The sequence below is a fragment of the Vigna angularis genome, chromosome 4, assembly GCF_016808095.1.
Source record: "Vigna angularis cultivar LongXiaoDou No.4 chromosome 4, ASM1680809v1, whole genome shotgun sequence".
NCBI lineage: Eukaryota > Viridiplantae > Streptophyta > Magnoliopsida > Fabales > Fabaceae > Vigna > Vigna angularis.
In genome coordinates, this window is record NC_068973.1 from 34,982,933 (window position 1) to 35,005,855 (window position 22,923).

The 22,923-nt window shown below is 39.3% G+C and overlaps 1 protein-coding gene and 1 non-coding gene across 7 annotated transcripts; one reads left to right on the top strand and one right to left on the bottom strand.

The window, feature by feature from the left end:
- Nucleotides 1–4,174: 4,174 nt before the first annotated feature.
- On the bottom strand, nt 4,175–19,960 carry LOC108321837 (uncharacterized). 6 transcript variants are annotated; one of them, XR_008248328.1, is made up of 4 exons: nt 19,568–19,960; nt 18,651–18,753; nt 6,398–12,339; nt 4,175–4,875 (listed from the first exon to the last, which is right to left on the bottom strand). XR_008248328.1 is itself a non-coding variant. In XM_052876154.1 (3 exons), exon 3 carries the CDS (start codon nt 12,085–12,087, stop codon nt 6,535–6,537), a length of 5,553 nt encoding a protein of 1,850 aa, XP_052732114.1. In that variant the 5' UTR covers nt 12,088–12,339; nt 18,651–18,750; nt 19,568–19,960; the 3' UTR covers nt 4,175–6,534. The 6 variants fall into 6 exon arrangements, 5 of the variants coding, with proteins under 5 accessions (XP_052732114.1, XP_052732115.1, XP_017409195.2 ...); XM_052876154.1 differs by having other exon boundaries at nt 4,175–12,339; nt 18,651–18,750; XM_052876155.1 differs by having other exon boundaries at nt 4,175–14,468; nt 18,651–18,750.
- On the top strand, nt 11,603–11,710 carry LOC128196416 (small nucleolar RNA R71). Its single transcript, XR_008248701.1, has one exon. It is a non-coding gene; the product is annotated as a small nucleolar RNA R71 (small nucleolar RNA).
- Nucleotides 19,961–22,923: the final 2,963 nt, after the last annotated feature.

The window sequence follows — 22,923 nt, forward strand, 5'->3', positions numbered from 1 at the left end:
TCATCGGCGTCCCATTAGTCCCTAGTTGATAACCATATCTTGGGAGGCATAAGGTGGATGCAATCACGTCATGATCAGGACAGCTGGACATGAAAGTGCCTAGAGGGCACTGCTGAAAAGTAAGTGTATATAGCATCTTGTTCAGAGAACGTTGATCAAAGCGTATCAGCTTGCCCCTAACCTTGGAGACTCTAGAGCGAGTTTGGGAGTGATCGAGTTCCCAGGCATTTGCATAAAATTCGTTGACCAAAACCTCATCAATTTCATCTGGGAGGTTGGCTAAGACAAAATGTCATTTCCTTCTCTCAAGTTCTTCCTGGATGTGATCATATTCCCCTGGTTTCAGCTTAATCTTCCTCTTAGGTAAAAGTCTCCTGCCCATAATGTTCTGATGGAACCTATCTGATGCTGCCTCTGAAACAAAACGGTCTTGATCATAGTTTAGGACCAGGCTTCTGTAGGTTGGGATCTAGAAGAATTTGGTGGTCTTCCTCTTCTTTTCTTGAGTGTTCTTTGGAGGAGTCATATCTGCAAAAGATTAGCTACACAAGAAGCATGGAACACAGTGTAATAAATCAAGCAATTAACAGTGCATAATTGCTGCCAAGTGGATTCGTTATGCGCACAGATGCGTTGTGCGAATTGTTCTTGACAACAGCCACTGAATCAATATATTCGCATAGCACACACTTGCGCATAGCGAATCCACTTAGCAGTTTTTATGCACTGTTAATTGCTTGACTGCTTACACTGTGTTCCATGCTTCTTGTGTAGCTAATCTTTTGTAGATATGGCTCCTCCAAAGAATACTCAAGGAAAGAAGAGGAAGACCACCAGAGGATCTTCTTCTAGATCCCAACCTACAAAAGAACAAGAAGAGAACCTGGTCCTAAACTATGATCAAGACCGTTTTGTTTCAAAGACAACATCAGATAGGTTCCATCAGAACATTATGGGCAGGGACTTTTACCTGAGAGGAGGATTGAGCTGAAACCAGGGGAATATAATCACATCCAGGAAGAACTTGAGAGGAGGAAATGACATTTTGTCTTAGCCAACCTCCTAGATGAAATTGATGAGATTTTGGTTAGCGAATTTTATGCAAATGCCTGGGAACCCGATCACTCCCAAACTCGCTCTAGAGTCTCCAAGGTTAGGGGCAAGCTGATACGCTTTGAACGACGTTCTCTGAACAGGATGCTATATACACTTACTTTTCAACAGTGCCCTCTAGACAATTTCATGTCCAGTTATCCTGATCATGACCTGATTGCATCCACCTTGTGCCTCCCAAGATATGGTTAGTTAGGGACTAATGGGATGCCGATGAGAATTTTAAGGAAACATCTGAATTCATTGGCAACAATTTGGAGCACCTTCACCAACATCAGTCCCAACTCTCACACTTCAGACATCAACCTGGAACGTTCATACATGGTATATGGTATCATAACAGGCATTGATATGGATGTGGGAGCTTATATTTCCCAGGAGATAACCCTTATAGCTGATAATGATTCTTGCAAGCTTGGGTTTCCAGCTCTGGTGAGAGCCTTGTGTAAGGCGAATGGAGTAGCTGGAGTGTCAGATATCATTCTGAAACTACAACCCCCCTAAACAAGAAATTTTTTGACTGAAATTGCACCAACAGGGGGAGTTGTCTGCTATGAACGCCCCTCCTCCAGTTCCCCCACCCCGCCACAATATTAGAGCAGCCAGACCTCCCTCAGTTCCCTCCGTTCTCCGTTCCTTCAGTAGAGATGTTCACTAGCTACATGCAGCATAGTCTGGCTAGACAAGGTGACATCCGTGACTAGAGCACCAGTATGAGGCAGGGTTAGGTGTCCTTACAAGAGAGCATGTATAACCTTTCACTTAGCATCCCTGCCTTCCCTGCAGATACCCTGATGACTGGGGCCTAGTTTGCAGCGCATATTCCATGGCCTCTGTTGTATGAGCATCAGACGCTCATCAATGAATTCTCCTTTAATTTCTCCTTCTTTATCAGTCACCTCAGTGTTAAGGAAGCGAGACAAATGATCAGCAATAACATTCTCGCTCCCCTTTTTGTCTTTAATTTCAAGATCAAACTCGTGTAACATTAAAATCCATCTTATGAGACGTGGCTTTGAATCAGACTTTTCCAGTAAGTATTTTATAGCTGAAAGGTCAGTATAAATGATTACTTTATACCCTATAAGATAAGGCCTAAACTTTTCAAGAGCATACACAATTGCTAAAAATTCTTTTTCAGTTGTGGCATAATTCAATTGTGCACCATTCAGAACTTTACTGGCATAGTGAATAACGTGAAAAACTTTGCCACATCTTTGTCCCAAAACAACCCCAATGGCATAATCACTAGCATCGCACATTAACTCAAAATCTTGAGTCCAATTTGGTGCGACTACAACAGGGGTTGAGACTAGCTTCTCTTTCAAAAATTCAAAAGCTTTCAGACACTCATCATCAAACTCAAACTGAATGTCTTTCACTAACAAATTGCAAAGGGGTTTAGCAATTTTGGAGAAATCTTTTATAAATCTCCTGTAAAATCCAACATGTCCAAGAAAACTTCTTACCCCTTTGACATTTGTAAGAGGTGGTAGTTTTTCTATCACATCAACCTTAGCTTGATCTACACCTATCCCCCTGGATGAGATCTTATGTCCTAAGACAATCCCCTCACGAACCATAAAATGACATTTTTCCCAATTCAACACAAGGTTCGTGGCAATGCATAAACCATATGATTTGCCAAAAACTGAGAAATCATCCACGAAAACTTCTATGCAATTCTCTACAAGATCAGCAAAAATGGCTAGCATGCAACGTTGGGAAGTGGCACGAGTGATGCAGCTGTCGCGGCCCATCAAATTTGATTGCATAAAATAATGCAATACAGTGCTAAGAAGTGACTCCTAGGTCGTCTCACAAGGACCAATTGTGGTTCAGCTTCAGGTCAACACGTAGGGGGGGTTTGAAAAATCGTTTTGGTTGCGGATGAAATTAAAAATCGTTGAAATAAAATTCAAAACAGTAAAACGAAATTAAAACAGTGAAAACAAAATCAGTACAATAAAAAGGAAATTACAGCAACATGAAATAGTAAAAACAAATCTGGAACAGAAAACAAAAATACAGTAAACAGTAAAAACAAAAAACAGTAAAATTCAAATATGGAAGCAGAATTAAAATTACATCAGCAAATTACAACAAACAACAATACAAGAAATCATTTCAACATATGATATAAAATATTTTAAAGCAAAAGAAATGAAAGACAGTAAAACTTCTCTATTATTAACTGTGACCAATTCATCTACCAAAAGAAATTGAAAATTGTAAATGCTTTAAAGAAAGAAACCACTCCTTGGCCGTGACATTATTCAATTCCCTTTTAAAAAATTAAACAAGTGAAATGCTTCACTTGGATCCTCTTGGTCGTGACATCATTGGCAAGCAAAGAAAAAATATCAAAACAATTTGGTTGCCTCTTCCTTCCAGACGTGAAATTCCATCTTCTACACACATGGTCCACTCACTTTGCAAAAGGAATTAAAAGCAAATTAAATTGGAAGCTATCTACTACTCCATCTAGTCTACAATTCTCAAAGGAATAAAGAAATGCAATCAAGGGGCCACGGGCTAATTCTTCTTCACATTAAAAGAAACACTCTTCGCGGCTCCACCCACCTTTGCTTTCTATCTAAAATTGATTACCTCTTCTCCACATGGCAGCTGCACTCTTGCATAAATAATTCCATTTTGTCTCCTAGCTAAATAAAGGATGTGCTTCCTTTCTACTATAAACCGACGCACTTCTTCAGCAAATTTGTTGCTGGACCATTCACTTAAACACCTTGCTATTCTCCACCAAAATTCATTTCTCCTCTTCACAACCGTAACAACCCTTCTCTTCAATATAGTAAACTAAATTCTTCTCCTCCTCTCCGTGTGCTTACCTCCAGCAAAGCGAATTGGCGTGTGTGGTGTCTTCTCCATCTAGCAAAGGTAAATCAACACCTCCAAGGTTGCACATGGTTCTCTTCTTCTCTACATCGTGAGCTCCTTCCTCCAAGTCAACAATTTTTTTGTGTTTTTCTTAGACGGCAGTTTCCTAACATGAAAGGTGAATCAACTCTACACGTGCTACTCTACTGCTAAAGCAAAATAAATGAACTTGTTCTTTGGTTCTACACAAAGCCGTGAATCACTTTCCAAAAGGTTACAAAATGCTAGAAGAGATTGTATAAAGGTGCAGAAAACCAAATGGAAGATGCAATCAGAATTCAAGAAAAGGAGTAAACTTCAGCATGAAAAACGTTCCAGTTCTCTTTAAAGAAAGACATTCAAAGTAAAAGGAAACAAACAAGTGGTGACTGGCTGCCTCTTGGTCTTGTGCCTCCTTCCAGAACGTGAATTTCCAGTGTCTCAATAATCAAACACGCATGCTTCCTTCATTCTCAATCCATGCTGGGTATAACCCCTTGTCTATTCTCTATGAGAAGAAAAGAAAAGGATGGATCCCCAAAACTGCCGAGAGGAAGGAGTTAAGAGTTTTTCCAATCAGCATGTGTGTTGTCTCCTTGAGACCATAGAGTAGCGGCTGGTCTCCCCCCTAGCAGCTAGCTTCTTCATTTTCTTCAAATCAATCCTCACTTTTCTACCTCCTGCTCCCTAACGTGTTGTGTGCTTGGACGTTTTCAGCCAGCTGGACGCACGGATGTCTGCTGCCACATATGTTGTGCATAGATGTAGCACTTCAATTTAAGTTGACGTGGTGTTTATTGTTGCTGTGTGCACCCAAAATTCAATTCGTGCATCTCCCTTACAAATTTTCAATTGGAAATTAATATTTGTCGGCTTCTTTCCCTGTGCAAAATAAAATTCATTTTTGTTTCTCATTTTAGTTTAAAATAAAATTGCTGAGAAATTTATCTTTCAGTCCTAAAATTATCCAATAATTTTCCTGCACTCAATAATGTAAATAATTAGTTTCAGACAATTCAAATTAATTAAAATAAGAATTTCTGATCAAATTAAGCACAATTTAGAAAAAATGGGAAAATACTGGATATTTGAGCACACTTTCCTGATTAACTCTAGTACAATAAACTAAGTTAAGTGAAGAAAATAATGACTCATCAAAATAGACCACACTTAGTCTTTTGCACTCCTGAGCAAAATCAAGACAAAAAATAGGAAACTACTCAAACATCAGGAAGGTGACACAGACTCGACAGACAAATAACAATGACTCCAAAACAGAAACAAAATTGCATAAATCTCAAAATCTGTATAGTAAAAGGTATAAGCAGAATCCCACACAGAGTCAATGAAAGCAAATACTCAAATAATCATCCAAACAGTTCAGTACAAGGGAAACAGTCAATCAGTTCAAGAGATGAGTCAAAAGCAACAGAGCCTCACAGATGCACACAATCAATGTTTCTCTCAAGTGTTTAAGGTAAATCAATTTTCACTCAATGCACTCAAGAAAGCAAACACAAATAGGTTTGACAAGCCTCTAATATCAACACTCAAGCACATACGCATGTTCAAATCAAAAGGTCTTTGCATGGTTGTAATGGGGTCAAGGACAAGGGAGGATATATCTGGATAAGAAGCTACAAACCATAAGGAATAGATGAGCAATGAGAAACAAGTATAAACACATTCAAACACACCCACAACCTCTAATTTCATCCTCTAGTTGACTTCATTATTCACAATTTTTTTTTATCTTGTCTCTTTTCTTTACTCTGTTCAACACACAATTTCAAGGAACAAGATACACCACATATTTACAAAAACACGATAAGAAGAGGACTCACTAGCCAATTCATCTGAAACTCCCAAAAGACCACACTTATTCTCAAAACAATTCCAAAGCTCCAAAATTAAATTCCCTAAGGCTAAGGTATTAATGGTTTTTCACTTAGGGCTGGTGTATGAGCTTCAAAACAAAGAAATGGGGGCAAAGCATAGGCTCAAAAGGGTTATCAATGGATCAAAACAGGGTAGGCTCATCTGGCTATAGAGGCTCAACAACAAAATGCCTTTATCACTTTCGAACATGCGTATTAGTCAAGAATCATCAAAAAGAGTCAAGCCAAGACATATGTGCAAGCAATCAAGAGACATATCACACACAAGAAAGATCATCAAATGGCTCAAATCTCACACAGGTAATATGGTCACCATCAATTCAACTCTCAAACATCATGATCATCTTCCAAGTAAAGAAAAGCAAGGAATCCAACAAATCAGAGTATCAATGAAGTGAAGGAAAACTGACAACCTAATCACAATCCAAAATTCACGAAAAGCATGCAAAACTGTATACAAGACACAACAAACTACATAAAAACTGAAACATGAACAAAGAAACAACCTCCCCTAATAGACCACACTTAAACGGCACAATGTCCTCAGTGTGTCACAATCAGCAGATCTAACCATCAGAACAGTCATCAGATATCGACAAAGTGCAATAAAAGTGAGGAGGGAAGGAGAAAAGAACTCCCTGAGTCAGATGGGAGGGTAGGTGGGGTGGACCAAAGACGTCTCCTCCACCACTACATCCAACAAAGAAGGATTGTTGAGGAAAGGCTTCAGTCTATGCCCGTTCACCTTGAAGCTTTTAGCTGCAGATGGACCTTGGATCTCTACTGCACCATAAGGATAAACATTAGTCACAACAAAAGGTCCAGTCCACTTTGATGTCAACTTACCACCCATGAGGCCGAGTCTAGAGTTATACAACAAAACCTGTTGGCCAACCTCGAAGTCTTTTCTAACGATGGAGCTATCATGGAACCTCTTAGTCCTTTCCTTGTAGAACTTCGAGTTCTCATAGGCTGCCAATCGGATCTCATCCAATCCATTCAGTTGCAACTTTCTTTCCTCTCCAGCTTGGTCCATGGAGAAGTTGCAAGACTTCACAGCCCAGTATGCCCGATGCTCAATCTCAACCGGTAGATGACATGCTTTTCCAAAGACAACCCTGTAAAGAGACATCCCTATTGGTGCTTTGTAGGCAGTCCTGTGGGTCCAAAGATCATCGTCCAACCTATTACTCCAATATTTCCTGTTAGGCTGGACAATCTTTTCCAAAATCCTCTTAATCTCCCTATTGGAGATCTCAGCCTGCCCATTTGTTTGGGGGTGGTAACGTGTAGAAACTCTGTGTGTCACCCCATATTTCTTGAGCAAACCTTGCATTGATCTGTTGCAAAAATGGGTTCCCTGATCACTAACAATTGCTCTAGGCACGCCAAACCTGCAAAAGAGGTGAGATATAACAAAATCTACCACAACCCTAGCATCATTAGTCCTGGTGGCTTTAGCTTCCACCCATTTTGAAACATAATCCACAGCAAGGAGAATATAAGAGAAACCAAAAGAAACAGGAAAAGGACCCATGAAATCTATACCCCAGACATCAAACACCTCACAGAACAGCATAGGCTGTTGAGGCATCTCTTGTCTCTGTGAAATTGATCCTCCTGCTTTCTGACAAGGCTCACAGGTGCTGCAAATCCTCTCCGCATCTTTGAAGATAGAAGGCCAATAGAAACCACAGTCAAGCACCCTGCGAGCTGTTCTCTGTATCCCCAGATGACCACCAGGTGAGGAGGCATGACAAAATTGCAGGACCGAGTCAATCTCATGGTCCAAAATGCATCTCTTAGTAACCTGGTCACTGCACAACTTCCACAGATATGGGTCATCCCAAATATAATACTTAGCATCACTCTTAATTTTAGCAATCTGAGCACGTGATGCTAAGGGAGGAAAAACAGAAGCAACCAAAAAATTTACAATGTGTGCAAACCAAGGAGTGGGGTGAGAAGAAGAAATCATCAACAAACTCTCATCAGGAAAGTTATCATGGATGGGTAACACATCAACTTCATTCCCAACTCTCTCAATCCGACTGAGGTGGTCTGCAACCAAATTCTGTGCTCCACTCCGGTCTTTAATCTGCAAGTCAAACTCTTGGAGCAATAGCATCCACCTGATTAATCTAGGCTTTGACTCAGTCTTTTTCAACAGAAACTTTAGAGCTGCATGGTCAGTATACACAATAACAGGTGATCCAAGCAAATATGACCTGAACTTATCAAAGGCAAAAACAATTGCCAACAACTCTTTTTCAGTGGTGGTATAATTTGCTTGGGCAACATCCAAAGTGCGTGAAGCGTAGTAGATCACTCTCGGCAGCTTGTCAATTTTCTGTGTCAAGACAGCCCCCAATGCATAATTAGACGCATCACACATGAGCTCAAATGGGACTGTCCAATCTGGTGCCTGAATGATAGGGGTGGTGGTAAAAGCTTCCTTTAGGCAATCAAACGCCTGCTTGCACCTGTCATCAAAAGCAAAGTCAATATCCTTCTGCAGCAGTCTGGACAAGGGGAGCGCCTTCTTGCTGAAAGCTTTGATAAAGCGCCTGTAGAAACCTGCATGTCCAAGGAAAGATCGCACCTCTCGCACGCAAGAGGGGTAAGGCAACTGCGAAATCACAAATATCTTAGCAGGGTCTACCTCTATTCCCTTTTCAGAAATGATATGCCCTAGAACCAAACCTTGTTCAACCATGAAGTGACATTTCTCAAAATTGAGAACAAGATTTGTTTCTATGCATCTTTTCAAAACTTTTTCCAGACTGTCTAAACATGCATCAAAAAAGGATCCATACACAATAAAATCATCCATAAACACCTCTAGGCAACTCTCAAGAAAGTCGCTAAAAATACTAAGCATGCACAGTTGGAAGGTACCAGGGGCGTTGCATAGACCAAAGGGCATCCTCCTATAGGCAAAAGTGCCAAAGGGGCAGGTGAATGTGGTTTTCTCTTGATCCTCAAGCGCAATATTTATTTGAAAGTAACAAGAAAAACCATCAAGAAAACAATAATGAGATTTACCTGTCAGGCGCTCCAGCATCTGATCAATGAATGGCAGAGGAAAATGATCTTTCCTGGTTGCTTGGTTGAGCCTCCTATAGTCAATGCAGACTCTCCAGCTGTTCTGCACTCTAGTTGGGATAAGTTCATCCTTCTCATTCTTCACCACAGTGAGGCCAGTTTTCTTGGGCACAACATGGATGGGGCTCACCCACTGACTGTCTGAAATAGGGTAGATGATCCCAGCCTGCAAAAGCTTGGTCACCTCCTTCTTGATGACGTCCATGATCACGGGGTTTTTCCTTCTTTGCGACTGTTTCACTGGCTTTGCCTCATCTTCCAAAAGAATTCTATGCATGCATGTGGATGGGCTAATACCAGGTATGTCAGCCAAACTCCAACCAATGGCTTTCTTGTGCTTCCTCAGCACACCAAGCAACTTCTCCTCTTGAACAGAATCAAGGGAGGTAGAAATGATCACCGGTTTCTTCTCATCATCCTCCAAGTAAGCATACTTGAGGTTATCTGAAAGTTGTTTCAACTCAGGAGTGGGTGCCTGCAAGTCAGATTCAAGTGTACTTCCTGCAACGTGGTTATTGCATTCTGACTCTAAAGAGTGTACAAGTAAAGGCAAAACACTCATCTCATCAGAATCCAAATCAATGTCCATCACAGATATGTCAACATCATCAATATCATGCATAGCATCAATATCCTGGACATCACAATCCTCATCAAAATCCACAACATTATCAACATCATTCTCAAATCCTGATTCGAATCCAGATTCAATGCATGAATGCAAAGAAGATAGAAAAGAATGCTTCTTCTCATGCACAGAATGAAAGTCGTCAACAACAAATTCATCAATAATGTCATCCAATGCATCGATCCTAAATAGAGAATGGTCCTCAGCTGGAAATTTCATTACATCAAGGATATTAAAATGAATAACAATATCAGCAAATTCCATAGACAAAGTTCCAGCATACACATCAATCTTAGTTCGGGCAGTTTTCAAGAATGGCCTGCCTAAGATAACGGGAGCGGATCCATGAGAGAATCCCTCCTCCATTTCCAAAACATAAAAGTCAGCAGGAAAAATCAATTCACCAACCCTAACCAAGACATCTTCTATGAAACCTGTTGGGTGGGTAACACTCCTATTAGCCAACTGAATGACCACACCCGTAGTTTGCAAATGACCCAGAGACAAAGATTTATATATGGACAAAGGCATGACATTAATAGAAGCACCCAAATCAAGCATGGCATTCTCAAATTTATTGTTTCCAATCATACAAGGAATGCAAAATATACCTGGGTCCTTGCACTTTTCAGGAACATGCGGAACCGACTTACCAATAAGCGCAGATACATTCCTTCCCATGTTAATCCTCTCATTTCCCTTCATCTTCCTCTTGTGTGTGCACAGCTCATTCAAGAATTTGGCATACTTCGGTATCTGCTTGATGGCATCGAGTAGAGGTATGTTCACCTCTACCTTCCTAAAGGTCTCCAGAATTTCTTTATCCACCTCTTCCATCTTTTTGCTAGGAAGTGCCCGTGAAGGGAATGGTAGAGGGATAGGTCGGTCAACCAATGGAGAAGGTGCGACAGCGGTGGTGGTGGAAAAAGGAGAAGATCCTCCTGAAGAAGAACCACCGGCTGGAGAAGAAGATCCACCCACCTCAAATGTCCTGCGTGGACCGTCATGGTCGTCCTCTCTAGGACAAGTGGCAGGCACGGGTGTAGGTGTAGAAGCGGGCTCTGAAGGTACAACAATCTGCTTCCCTGATCTGAGGGTTATGGAACTCACATTCCTTGGATTCTGCACAGTCTGGGATAGTAACTTATCAGAATTCTGAGACTGCGCCTGGTTTATCTGAGTCGCCATCTGACTCATCTGGTTAGTGAGACTCTGTATGGAAGCTCTAGTCTCCCGCTGGAATTGCATGTTATCTTTCTGAAACTGCAGGTTTTGCATAGTCATCTGTCTCACCAACTCTTCCAATGAAGGTTCAGACGAAGTGGAAGGTTGGGCAGCTGGTTGGGCAGGTGTCTCTTGTTGTTGTTGTTGCCTCTGGTGTTGTTGCATAGGTGGAGGCACATATATGTTAGGTGCTCCAGCATTCTGGAAAGGTGGCGCCTGCTGATGCTGTGGCGCATTGTTCCATCTAAGATTGGGGTGATTCCTCCACCCTGGGTTGTACCTGTTGCTGGACAAGTCATGATTTTGCTGTTGTGGATGCCTATTGTTATAGATATTCGTAGCATAAGCCTGAGGCGCATCAGAGGCAGTAGGGTGCTGCAAAGAAGGACATGCATCTGTATAATGGTCATTGGAAGGACAAATAGCACATAGTCGTGCAACAGATGCAGATGGAGCTGCAGATCTCTGATTGGTAGTCCACTGTGTCACCAACTTCGCAAGAGAGTCAATCTTGCTTTCCAACTTGCTCTCAATAGCTGATAAAGACTGGGCAACAATATCATGTACGCCCCTCACCACAATGGCATCATTCCTGGCGCTAAACTGCTGGGAGTTGGAGGCCATCTTCTCAATCAATTGCCTGGCCTCAACAGGTGTGGTGTCTCCAAGAGCTCCACCACTGGCAGCATCAATCATACCCCGATCCATGTTGTTCAAACCCTCATAGAAATACTGGATAAGGAGTTGTTCAGGTATCTGATGGTGGGGGCAGCTAGCACAAAGTGTCTTGAATCTCTCCCAATACTCATACAGGTTCTCTCCACCAAGCTGCCTAATCCCAGTTATGTCTTTTCTGATAGCTGTGGTCCGGGATGCTGGGAAAAATTTATCCAAGAACAGCCTCTTCAAATCATCCCAGCTAGTGACGGATCTAGGTGCCAAACCATACAACCAATCCTTAGCAACATTTTCCAATGAATGAGGGAATGCCTTGAAGAAGATGTGCTCTTCAGGAACACCATGTGGTTTCATACTGGAACAGACAATGTGGAATTCCTTCAAATGCTTATGTGGACTTTCACCTGCAAGACCATGAAACTTGGGCAACAAATGGATCAGTCCAGTGTTGAGAACAAATGGAACGTCCTCATCAGGATATTGGATGCACAAGCTTTCAATATCGAAATCAGGTGCAGCCATCTCCCTAAAAGTCCTCTCACGAGGTGGAGGTTGTGCCATATTGTTCTCAGTGTGAAAAACAATAGAATCAGAATCAGGATTAAGTGCAGATGCAACAGATGCAGTAGATGCAGTATGCACAAAGTACTCAACAGTGGGATACACAATATCTAATGGAACAGGCTCAAAAACAGATTCTAAAAACAAATTCGTAGAATGCCCAATTAACCTATGAAACGTCCTATCAATCTCAGGATCAAAATGTGATATGTATCCAGGATTTCCTCTTGTCGTGCACTAAATCACAACACCCTGTAATCATGAAACAATAGCACAAAAAATTCAAACCACAGAAATAAACACAAGATAGCAAAACGACATTATCACAAACACAACACAAATCACACAACACAGACAAAAGAATCAAAACTGAACCGTTGGTCCCCGGCAACGACGCCAAAATTTGATGCAGCTGTCGTGGCCCATCAAATTTGATTGCATAAAATAATGCAGAAGTACAGTGCTAGGAAGTGACTCCTAGGACGTTTCACCAGCTTCATGTCAACACGTAGGGGGGGTTTGAAAAATCGTTTTGGTTGCGGATGAAATTAAAAATCGTTGAAATAAAATTCAAAATAGTAAAACGAAATTAAAATAGTGAAAACGAAATTGGTACAGTAAAAACGAAATTACAGCAACATGAAACAGTAAAAACAAATCTGGAACAGAAAATAAAAATACAGAAAACGAAAATACAGTAAACAGTAAAAATAGAAAACAGTAAAATTCAAATATGGAAGCAGAATTAAATTACATCAGCAAATTACAACAAACAAAAATACAAGAAATCATTTCAACATGATATAAAATATTTTAAAGCAAAAGAAATGAAAGACATTAAAACTTCTCTACTATTAACTGTGACCAATTCATCTACCAAAAGAAATTGAAAATTGCAAATGCTTTAAAGAAAGAAACCACTCCTTGGCCGTGACATTACTTAGTTCCCTTTTAAAAAATTAAACAAGTGAAATGCTTCACTTGGATCCTCTTGACCGTGACATCATTGGCAAGCAAAGAAAAAATATCAAAACAATTTGGTTGCCTCTTCCTTCCGGACGTGAAATTCCATCTTCTACACACATGGTCCACTCACTTTGCAAAAGGAATTAAAAGCAAATTAAATTGGAAGCTATCTACTACTCCATCTAGTCAACAATTCTCAAAGGAATAAAGAAATGCAATCAAGGGGCCATGGGCCAACTCTTCTTCACGTGAAAAGAAACACTCTTCACGGCTCCACCCACCTTTGCTTTCTATCTAAAATTGATTACCTCTTCTCCATATGGCAGCTGCACTCTTGCATAAATAATTCCATTTTGTCTCCTAGCTAAATGAAAGATGTGCTTCCTTTCTACTATAAACCGACGCACTTCTTTAGCAAATTTGCTGCTGGACCATTCACTTAAACACCTTGCTATTCTCCACCAAAATTCATTTCTCCTCTTCTCAACCGTAACAACCCTTCTCTTCAATATAGTAAACTAAATTCTTCTCCTCCTCTCCGTGTGCTTACCTCCAGCAAAGCTAATTGGCGTGTGTGGTGTCTTCTCCATCTAGCAAAGGTAAATCAACACCTCCCAGGTTGCACAGGGTTCTCTTCTTCTCTACACCGTGAGCTCCTTCCTCCAAGTCAACAATTTTTTTGTGTTTTTCTTAGACGGCAATTTCCTAACATGAAAGGTGAATCAACTCTACACGTGCTACTTTACTGCTAAAGCAAAATAAATGAACTTGTTCTTTGGTTCTACACAAAGCCGTGAATCACTTTCCAAAAGGTTACAAAATGCTAGAAGAGATTGTATAAAGGTGCAGAAAACCAAATGGAAGATGCAATCAGAATTCAAGAAAAGGAGTAAACTTCAGCATGAAAAACGTTCCAGTTCTCTTTAAAGAAAGACATTCAAAGTAAAAGGAAACAAACAAGTGGTGACTGGCTGCCTCTTGGTCTTGTGCCTCCTTCCAGAACGTGAATTTCCAGTGTCTCAATAATCAAACACGCATGCTTCCTTCATTCTCAATCCATGCTGGGTATAACCCCCTGTCTATTCTCTATGAGAAGAAAAGAAAAGGATGGATCACCAAAACTGCCGAGAAGAAGGAGTTAAGAGTTTTTCCAATCAGCATGTGTGTTGTCTCCTTGTGACCATAGAGTAGCGGCTGGTTTCCCCCCAAGCAGCTAGCTTCTTCATTTTCTTCAAATCAATCCCCACTTTTCTGCCTCCTGCTCCCTAACGTGTTGTGTGCTTGGACGTTTTCAGCCAGCTGGACGCACGCATGTCTGCTGCCACATATGTTGTGCATGGATGTAGCACTTCAATTTAAGTTGACGTGGTGTTTGTTGTTGCTGTGTGCACCCAAAATTCAATTGGTGGATCTCCCTTACAAATTTTCAATTGGAAATTAATATTTGCCAGCTTCTTATCTATGCAAAATAAAATTCATTTTTGTTTCTCATTTTAGTTTAAAATGAAATTGCTGAGAAAATTATCTTTCAGTCCTAAAATTATCCAATAATTTCCCTGCACTCAATAATGTAAATAATTAGTTTCAGACAATTCAAATTAATTAAAATAAGAATTTCTGATCGAATTAAGCACAATTCAGAAAAAATGGGAAAATACTGGATATTTGAGCACACTTTCCTGATTAACTCTAGTACAATAAACTAAGTGAAGTGAAAAAAATAATGACTCATCAAAGAGCATTACATAGACCGAATGACATCCTTCGGTATGCAAACACACCAAAGGGACAAGTGAAAGCAGGTTTTTCTTGTTCTTCAGGATTCACTACTATTTGGTTGTACTCGGAATAGTTATCCAGGAAACAATAGTAGGCTTGTCCTGCCAACCTTTTCAACATTTGATCCATAAAAGGGAGAGGGAAATGGTCTTTTCTGGTGGCTTGATTTAATTTCCTATTGTGAAAATGGTATTGTATTGAATGAAAATGGTTCTCTTACATTTACATCCCTTCACTTAATCCTATACTTATAGGAGTAAGTGAGTGGTACACACCTCACACACACTCACATACAAGCACACTCACAACTCACATCTAAATACAAATACAATAATTCTAACACTCCCCCTCAAGCTAGAGCATACATATTGTATGTACTAAGCTTGGAATAGATGAACTCGGTGTTGAACTAGATGATTTGTCTTCAAGAGTGTGAGGCAAACATAGATGGACAACAGCAGCTTGTGAAACTTCAACTTCAAAAGTGGATGAAGGAAAGCATTGGTGTCCAATGACAAACTGCAAGGACTGATTCTCCAATCAATGATGGATGAGTGACGGGATCAACAGTGGTAGCTGAAAGCTAAGAGCTACAAAACTGCAGGGACTACACTAAATCCTCATCAATGATGGCTGGGTGACGGGATCAACAGTAGTAGCTGAAATCTACAAAACTGCAGGGACTACACCCATATACATGTGACTTGCAGTGTCTTGGAAACGTATTCCCCCTTAGTGTGAACGACGGAAATGTGGAATATCACGGTTGCTGGACCACTAAAACAAAACACAAGATTAAGCTACAATGCTGAAACAGAGGCATCAAAGATCCAAATTGAAGGTCCAAAATTCTTTGTTGGACAACTCCTAAGTGGTGATACGTTGCAGTGTATCACAAGAAGATCGGGCTAACTCTAGCACCGAACAACGGCTGTGCCGAACAGCAGCAAATAGTGCAAGAAGATCGGGCTAACTCTAGCACCGAACAGCGGCAAACTGTGCTAACTCTAGCACCAAACAGCAGCCAACTTCGCTTGGACAACGGCAAAACGGTGCCGGACAGCGGAAACGGCGCCGGACAGTGGAAACGGCACCTGGACAGCGGCAGACGGCGCGGACAGAGGCAAACAGTGGCTGGACAGCGGAAAACGGTACCCGGACAGCAGCAACCGGCGCCTGGACAACGGAGAAACGGCGCCAGACAGCAGAAATGGCGCAGGACAGCAGAAATGGCGCGGGACATCAACGGTGGAGACGAAGATGGCAGCAATGGCTGCTCTGATGGTCGAAACAGAGAGAGGGAGCTTCGACGACGGTTATGGAGGTGTCGCGGTGAAACTCCGGCAGCGGGAAGGCGGCGCGTGCAGAACACGCGGCCGAGACTGGCCGAGAAGAAGCGGCGCGTGACAGCTGGTGCGGAGGTTTCGGTCGCCGGCACCGGTGGGGTTGGTCGTCGCGTGAAGAGGCGAACCAGATCCAGTGGTCGCTGGTCGGAACGGTGACGGTGGCCGGCGACAAGGCGGCGCGTGGCTATACGCGTCCGAGATCTGCCGGAAAGAGGAGGCGCGTGGAGGCGCGTTCAGAGGAATCTGGTGTTGTCTCCGGCGGGGTTGGCCGTCGCTCGAGGAGACGCTCTAGATCCGATGGTCACCGGTCGAAACGGTGACGGCCGCCGGCGGCCGGCGGCGGACTAGCCGGAAAGAAGAGCTCCCTGGCGGCGCGTTCGGAGGATTCTGGTCCTGTCTCCGGCAGGGGTGGCCGTCGCTCAAGGAGACGGTCCAGATCCGCTGGTCACCCGTCGAAACTGTGACGGTGACCGGCGGCAGCGACGGCGGCGACGGAGTCAGCAGCGATGGCAGCGGAAAGTGGCGGCGACTGCAGTGGCACACTCAGTCTGGACTGGTGCACAGAGAAGAAGAGAAAATGGAATTTGAGGGCTGTCACCGGAAACTGTAGGGGCTGCCGGCGGCCATGACGATCGGCCGCCGGCAAACAGCAGAGACCCTAGAGGTAGATCAGAGAACCTGCTCTGATACCATGTGAAAATGGTATTGTATTGAATGAAAATGGTTCTCTTACATTTACATCCCTTCACTTAATCCTATACTTATAGGAGTAAGTGAGTGGTACACACCTCACACACACTCACATACAAGCACACTCACAACTCACATCTAAATACAAATACAATAATTCTAACACCTATAATCAATACACATTCTCCACCCTGTGACTGTTCTTGTAGGAATCAATTCATTCTTATCATTCTGAACAACAGTCATACCCATTTTTTAGGAACAACATGCACAGGACTCACCCAAGCACTATCAGAGATAGGATATATCATTTTTGCTTCAAACAATTTAAGTGCTTCCTTTCTCACCACCTCTTTCAAAGTTGGATTCAATCTCCTATGTGGTTGTGCTATGGGTTTATAGTCCTCTTCCATCATAATCTTATGCATGCAATAAGTTGGACTTATACCTTTCAGATCAGAAATATGCCAAGCTATTGCCTTTTTGTTCTCTTTTAAGATTTCAACCAATTTTACTTCATCATTCTTTGACAGAGAATTGCTAATGATAACTGGCTTCTTGGAATTTTCCTCTAAAAACACATACTTAAGATGCTCAGGCAATATTTTCAATTCCATCTTTTCTTGATCATCTAAGTTAGCCTTTTCTAATTTTTCCACTTTCACATCAGTGGATTTCTCTTCTTTCAATCTTTCTAGATGTTGTGAAATCTCCTCTACTTTAGATTCCTCTTCTAAAGTAAGTTCCTCACATGAATTTATCAAAACACGCTCTAAAGAAGATTTCACATACATCTAACTCTTTACCTTCTCAACAACATCATCCAAAACTTCTACTCTGAAACAATTTCCTCTATCTCTTGGGTGTTGCATTGCTTCCACAATCTTTCACCCCACTGTTAATCTTTTTTTCCTCATCTAATAGAAAGAGTCTTCAACTTAAACCCCTTATATTAAAAGAGAAAACACAAAAAAAAAAATAATTTGTCCTTGTCATTTTGTCTTTGAAGGGCAGAATCAATGCAAGTTGCTGCTAGATTCTAGTTTCTTGATTGGTGTTATTTTCTTTAGACTTTTTGCTCTGGTAGGCTAAAATGGGAAGACATAAAAAAGGGGTTAGAGTTTGCAAAAAAATGGCATCACAATGAAAAAGTGCGAAGTGAAGGGAGTGATGATAGAATAGAGCAAGTGAGGAAGATGCAGTGAAATCTTAACACAGCGGCAAAAGCAGATTGATTCCAACCAATGTGAATGAAGGGAAGCAGATTGATTCCTCTTTTATAACAAACAACAATTTCTCTTAAATCCGCCAACAAAGTGGAACCAATTTGCACACACACATATATATACTTCTGCAACATGAGACTTGAATCAATGATGTTCCTAAGAGATTTGTGTTCTTGCACGACTTCAACCACAAGTCTCATGATCAATATGTGCTATCTATTAGAGAGATTGGTGGGACAACAATCCATGTTTCAAATACCACTAATATACATGAAACTAATAATTAAGATGCTATGTAGTGTAAGAATTTAAAGCAGCAAATGCCACGCAGAAGCAGAATTATCAAGCAAGAACCAATTGCAAAGAATCTAAAAACCACAATTAACTAGGGTGAAAATGGACTATACTAAGCATAAAACCAAATAATTGCAAATTGAAGGATTGTCAAGGTAACGAAAGCAACTAAAAGATTGGAAAATCTGTGAAAATAAAGTGCAGATTTGGAAACCTTAAAATATGTGTACCACATAAGAATGGTACAGATAATATACTTTACCTGAAAATTCGATCTAGGTCATCAAAACTTCCTATGTTATCCCATGCAAAGTTGGCAAATTCACCTTGCTTTTCTACGTCCTTGTCTAACTGCGTAGTCTCTTCTGTCACACATATAACTACATATAATTAGAAATGATAAACTATAACAACATACTTTACTGTTTTTCATGTAATGATGGTGGAACATGACCAGATACAACTGCACACAACAAATACACTGATAGACATGCCATCTAGTCTACTCCAAATTCCAACAATATGTAATTTTACCACCTCTTTACTGAAATAAATTTGCTAATTTCAATACTTCAGCATCCCAAAAACCCTGATCTGTTTTAGGATAAAGACAAGGAAGGCCATGAGTTTGTGCCTGATTCTGATGCGGGCCTTGTTAAATTAGTTCTTAATGATACAAGTGTTTTATTTGGATGAGAGTTAAGGTCCCAATCCATGCAAGCATGTTGCATGTCAAATAGGTTAAATTCTGAAGTATTCCTTGAAACAAGTAATGAAAGCTAGTTGTTCTGATATATATTTGGCACCTAATGTAGGTTTTACTGCATTCCTAATTAATCCTCCAGTCTTGAACACAACCACAGGATAAATTTATTATCCACAGTAAATTAAGTCTCTTTTAGTTGAATTATAAGTTAAACATAAACATGGCTACATGATTATAAAAATACAACACGACAGTGACAGAGACTAGCATTTGCAAATTTCATTGAAGCTAAAATTCAGAAAAGTAAAAAAACATAGTAGATTTAGATTACCTTCACTTAAATCTGGAAATTGGAAAACTAACGCTTGTTTTTTTGTTCCCAAAAGTAAAGAGAAGAATAATCTTAGCACAAAAGGAAAAGTGAAACTAACGGAGAGAAAATTGTTCGAGGATTGAGAAGAGAGAAGACTCACCAGAGGAGTGTCGTTGGATTGAACGGAGTTTGGGACTGAGGAAGAACGTTGAGATTAAAGAACCCTAAAATTAACTATTGGAAAGAGAAAGAAGAAAAGAGGAACAAATCATTGTGTTTTCCCTCAGTGTTTGTCCCCTGCAAAGATGCTATTACGAACAAACAGGTTCCTAAAACCAATGCACGAACAGGGATCCTAAGCCCAGTACACGAACGGAACTCGAAAACCAGTGCTTGAGGCTTGCGAACAATGACAGAACGGTGCCGTGATGGATGCAGACGAACAGGGTGCGCGAAACATCTTTAGAGCACGCTGATGAAAAAAGACGAAGGACTAAGAGAGAAGAGAAGGAGGAAACATGAAGGGGGCGTGAAAAGTTATTTTAAATTTTTTTAATAAACAATACACAACCCTGTGTATTCATATCCCAATAAATAACATTTAATTAAAAAAACGTTTTTTAATGGTTCATCTCAAATTATTAATTTTAAAAAATATAAATCATTTAAATATAAATAGTATTTTGTATAATCATTTTAAGTGGTTATATATAAAATATTGTCTTTTAATTCTTATTTCAGTTTAGAATCTTAATTAAATAAGTCTTGTCTAAATGATGTTGTTTATTCATATTTTTTTAGTAGTGAATAAAATAAACAGAGGAAATAACTTCGATTTTATTAAGTTTTCTTTTTTAACAGAATTGAAACTTAATTTTTCTTTTTAGGTTTTGGTTTTGATAATAACTAATGTAAACATTTTTTTTAAATAATTTTTTCTTAATTATAAATCCTAAACTATTAACCAATGTTTGACTTTGAATGTTTGACGTTGAGTGGAAGCGGCACAAAGTAGAGATGCTGAAGAAATGGAGTTAACGACTAAGGGTGAAGGCCCTCAAGAACTTTTGTTCAATGGCAACAATAAACACTAGGGACGTGATGAACGTCGAATTCAATGAAGATGAACAGCGAAGATTGCTCAATGATGGAGGAAGAAGAAGAAAGTTACTGTATTTTAAAGTTGGATTTAACAACATAAAAAGAAGAAAGGAATAACAATAGTGGACGAACAATGTTTGTAGTTGAAGAGTGATATATGTCATTCTACTCTTTATTTCTTAATCTAAAAGGAATTTTAAAGTTAATTATTATATTTATAAATCATACTTTTATAACTTTTTATTAAATTTGTTGCATTTTGTATGCTACATTTTCTATTTAATCTTTTAGTTTTATATTATCAAAGTTGCTTTATCCATCCATGCTCTTTTAACTACTTGTTTAGTCATTTTATTAAACCTAATACTTGATTTTTTTATTTTTACCTTTTATTTCACAATAGAATTTACAATTTTATTTTATTATATTCAATCAGTTTTTCATATTTAATCATATATCACCTTTACACCTACGTGGTTCACCACCACATTTAAGACATTACAATCATTCAATCATTCTAGAATTAACACCTATATTACACTCAATTTTTCATTAACATTTTCAACATTAGTTTTGTGTGCATTCAATTTTAGGTGTTCATTCAAATATTGCTAAGCATCTTCATCTATTTATGGTTCTTGTTTTCAATTTAATCGAACATTTTAGAACTTGGTATTTTCATTCAGTTTTGTGATTTCTTTCAATTTCTTATAATTATTATAAATTGATGCATTTTCGTTTTAAATTGGTTGAAGCACTCAGATCTCTTTATTTAAAAAAATTATAGTTATTTAAATTTTCATTATTTTGTTCCAATTTATTTTATCATTCTCTTATTTTATAATTATTAATCCATTATCAAACAAACTCATTTTCTTTACTGTCCTTTTTTAAAGAAAATGACGATCTTAACAAGTACATTCTTACAATTGCATTCTTGTGAGATTCAACATGGGTTAGCTAACTTTTAAATTTTATCAACAATTTGTCCGACCAAAATATTGTTTTCAAATGGAGCCACCCTCGGGAACACAACTGCGTTAGGTTACATTGTTTAACATCAATTTCTTTTTCTCTTTAATTTTTTTCATTTGCTTCTTTCTCTTTATTTTTAATATATATATATATATATATATATATATATATATAAATATAAAGAAAAAGTAAAAAAAATTATAAAATGTTTTGTTGCGTGTTTGCCTTTAACCATTCTTGCATAAATTTTTGGGCCCAATTTGGTAGTGTAACGGGGCATGTCTAAAAGAGTTTTGGCTTTGAAAAACTTGATACTTAACATGTTTATTAGTGTCTCATATCTCTTTCTTGGGATTCCACCTGGTCTACTTGTTCAAAGTCTACCATTATTTGGTGGTGCATGACCAGATCTTGAAAGGGTGAACTACAATTATATAATCCTAAAATTGAGAACACCTTCAAGAGACTAAGATTGTAAAAAAAAGGGAGAGTAGTAATTAGAGAATCCAATGTGATCTAAGATTCTATACAAAGTTCTTTTTCTACTACACAAATATCTTAGATGGTTGCTAACCGAGAAAAAAATTTGAAGGAACTTGCCGCATAAGATATATCTAACTAGTTGATCTATATCCAACTTCCTTAATTAAAGGAAGAAGCTACAGGATTTGAACTGAGGTTTGAATTGATTCATCTCCTACCAAAAATTCCATGGATTACCTGGTGAATATCCTAACAAACATTTGAGCAGTTCCATGTAGTATGCTTTATGATGAAGCCAATTGGGGTGGAAGAAGATTATGCCAAATTGAAGACATTTCCTTTCTTATTAAGTGATGCAACAAAGGATTGGTTATACCTTTAGCTGACACCAGTCACTACTTTGACCGACTTGAAGAAAAAATTCTTGGAAAAATTCTTTTGAGCATCAAGGACAATTGTAATCAGGAAAGAAATTAATGGTATTTGACAACTGTAATAAGAGTCTTTATATGATTCAACAATGTGTGATGAGTGCATATTTATGTCCACATTTATGCTTTAAAATTCAAATTTTTGATGGGATAATTGTGCTTGAATGATTGATTTAAAGAGGATTTGTAATGATTTGATATATTGTGTTTGGAATTAAAAGGGACTTAAAAAGTGATTTTAATTGCATAAATTATTCTTGGAAATTCTTACGTTTATTTGTGCAGCTGAAATTATAAGTTCTATTGGTTCAAATGGCATTTCAAAGCCTAAAATCAGGTTTTATTTGGAAAATAATGTACAGATGGGCCAAACAGGTAGACTTTACCTTTGCACCCCCTAAAATCCCTACATACACTCCTATTTATGAAACCAACGACCAAGCCCAAACACTAAGTCATTTCTACTACACCTCCCTAAGTTTCCTATACACACCCCTCCTAAACTAGACTCCACCAGTCATGCCAC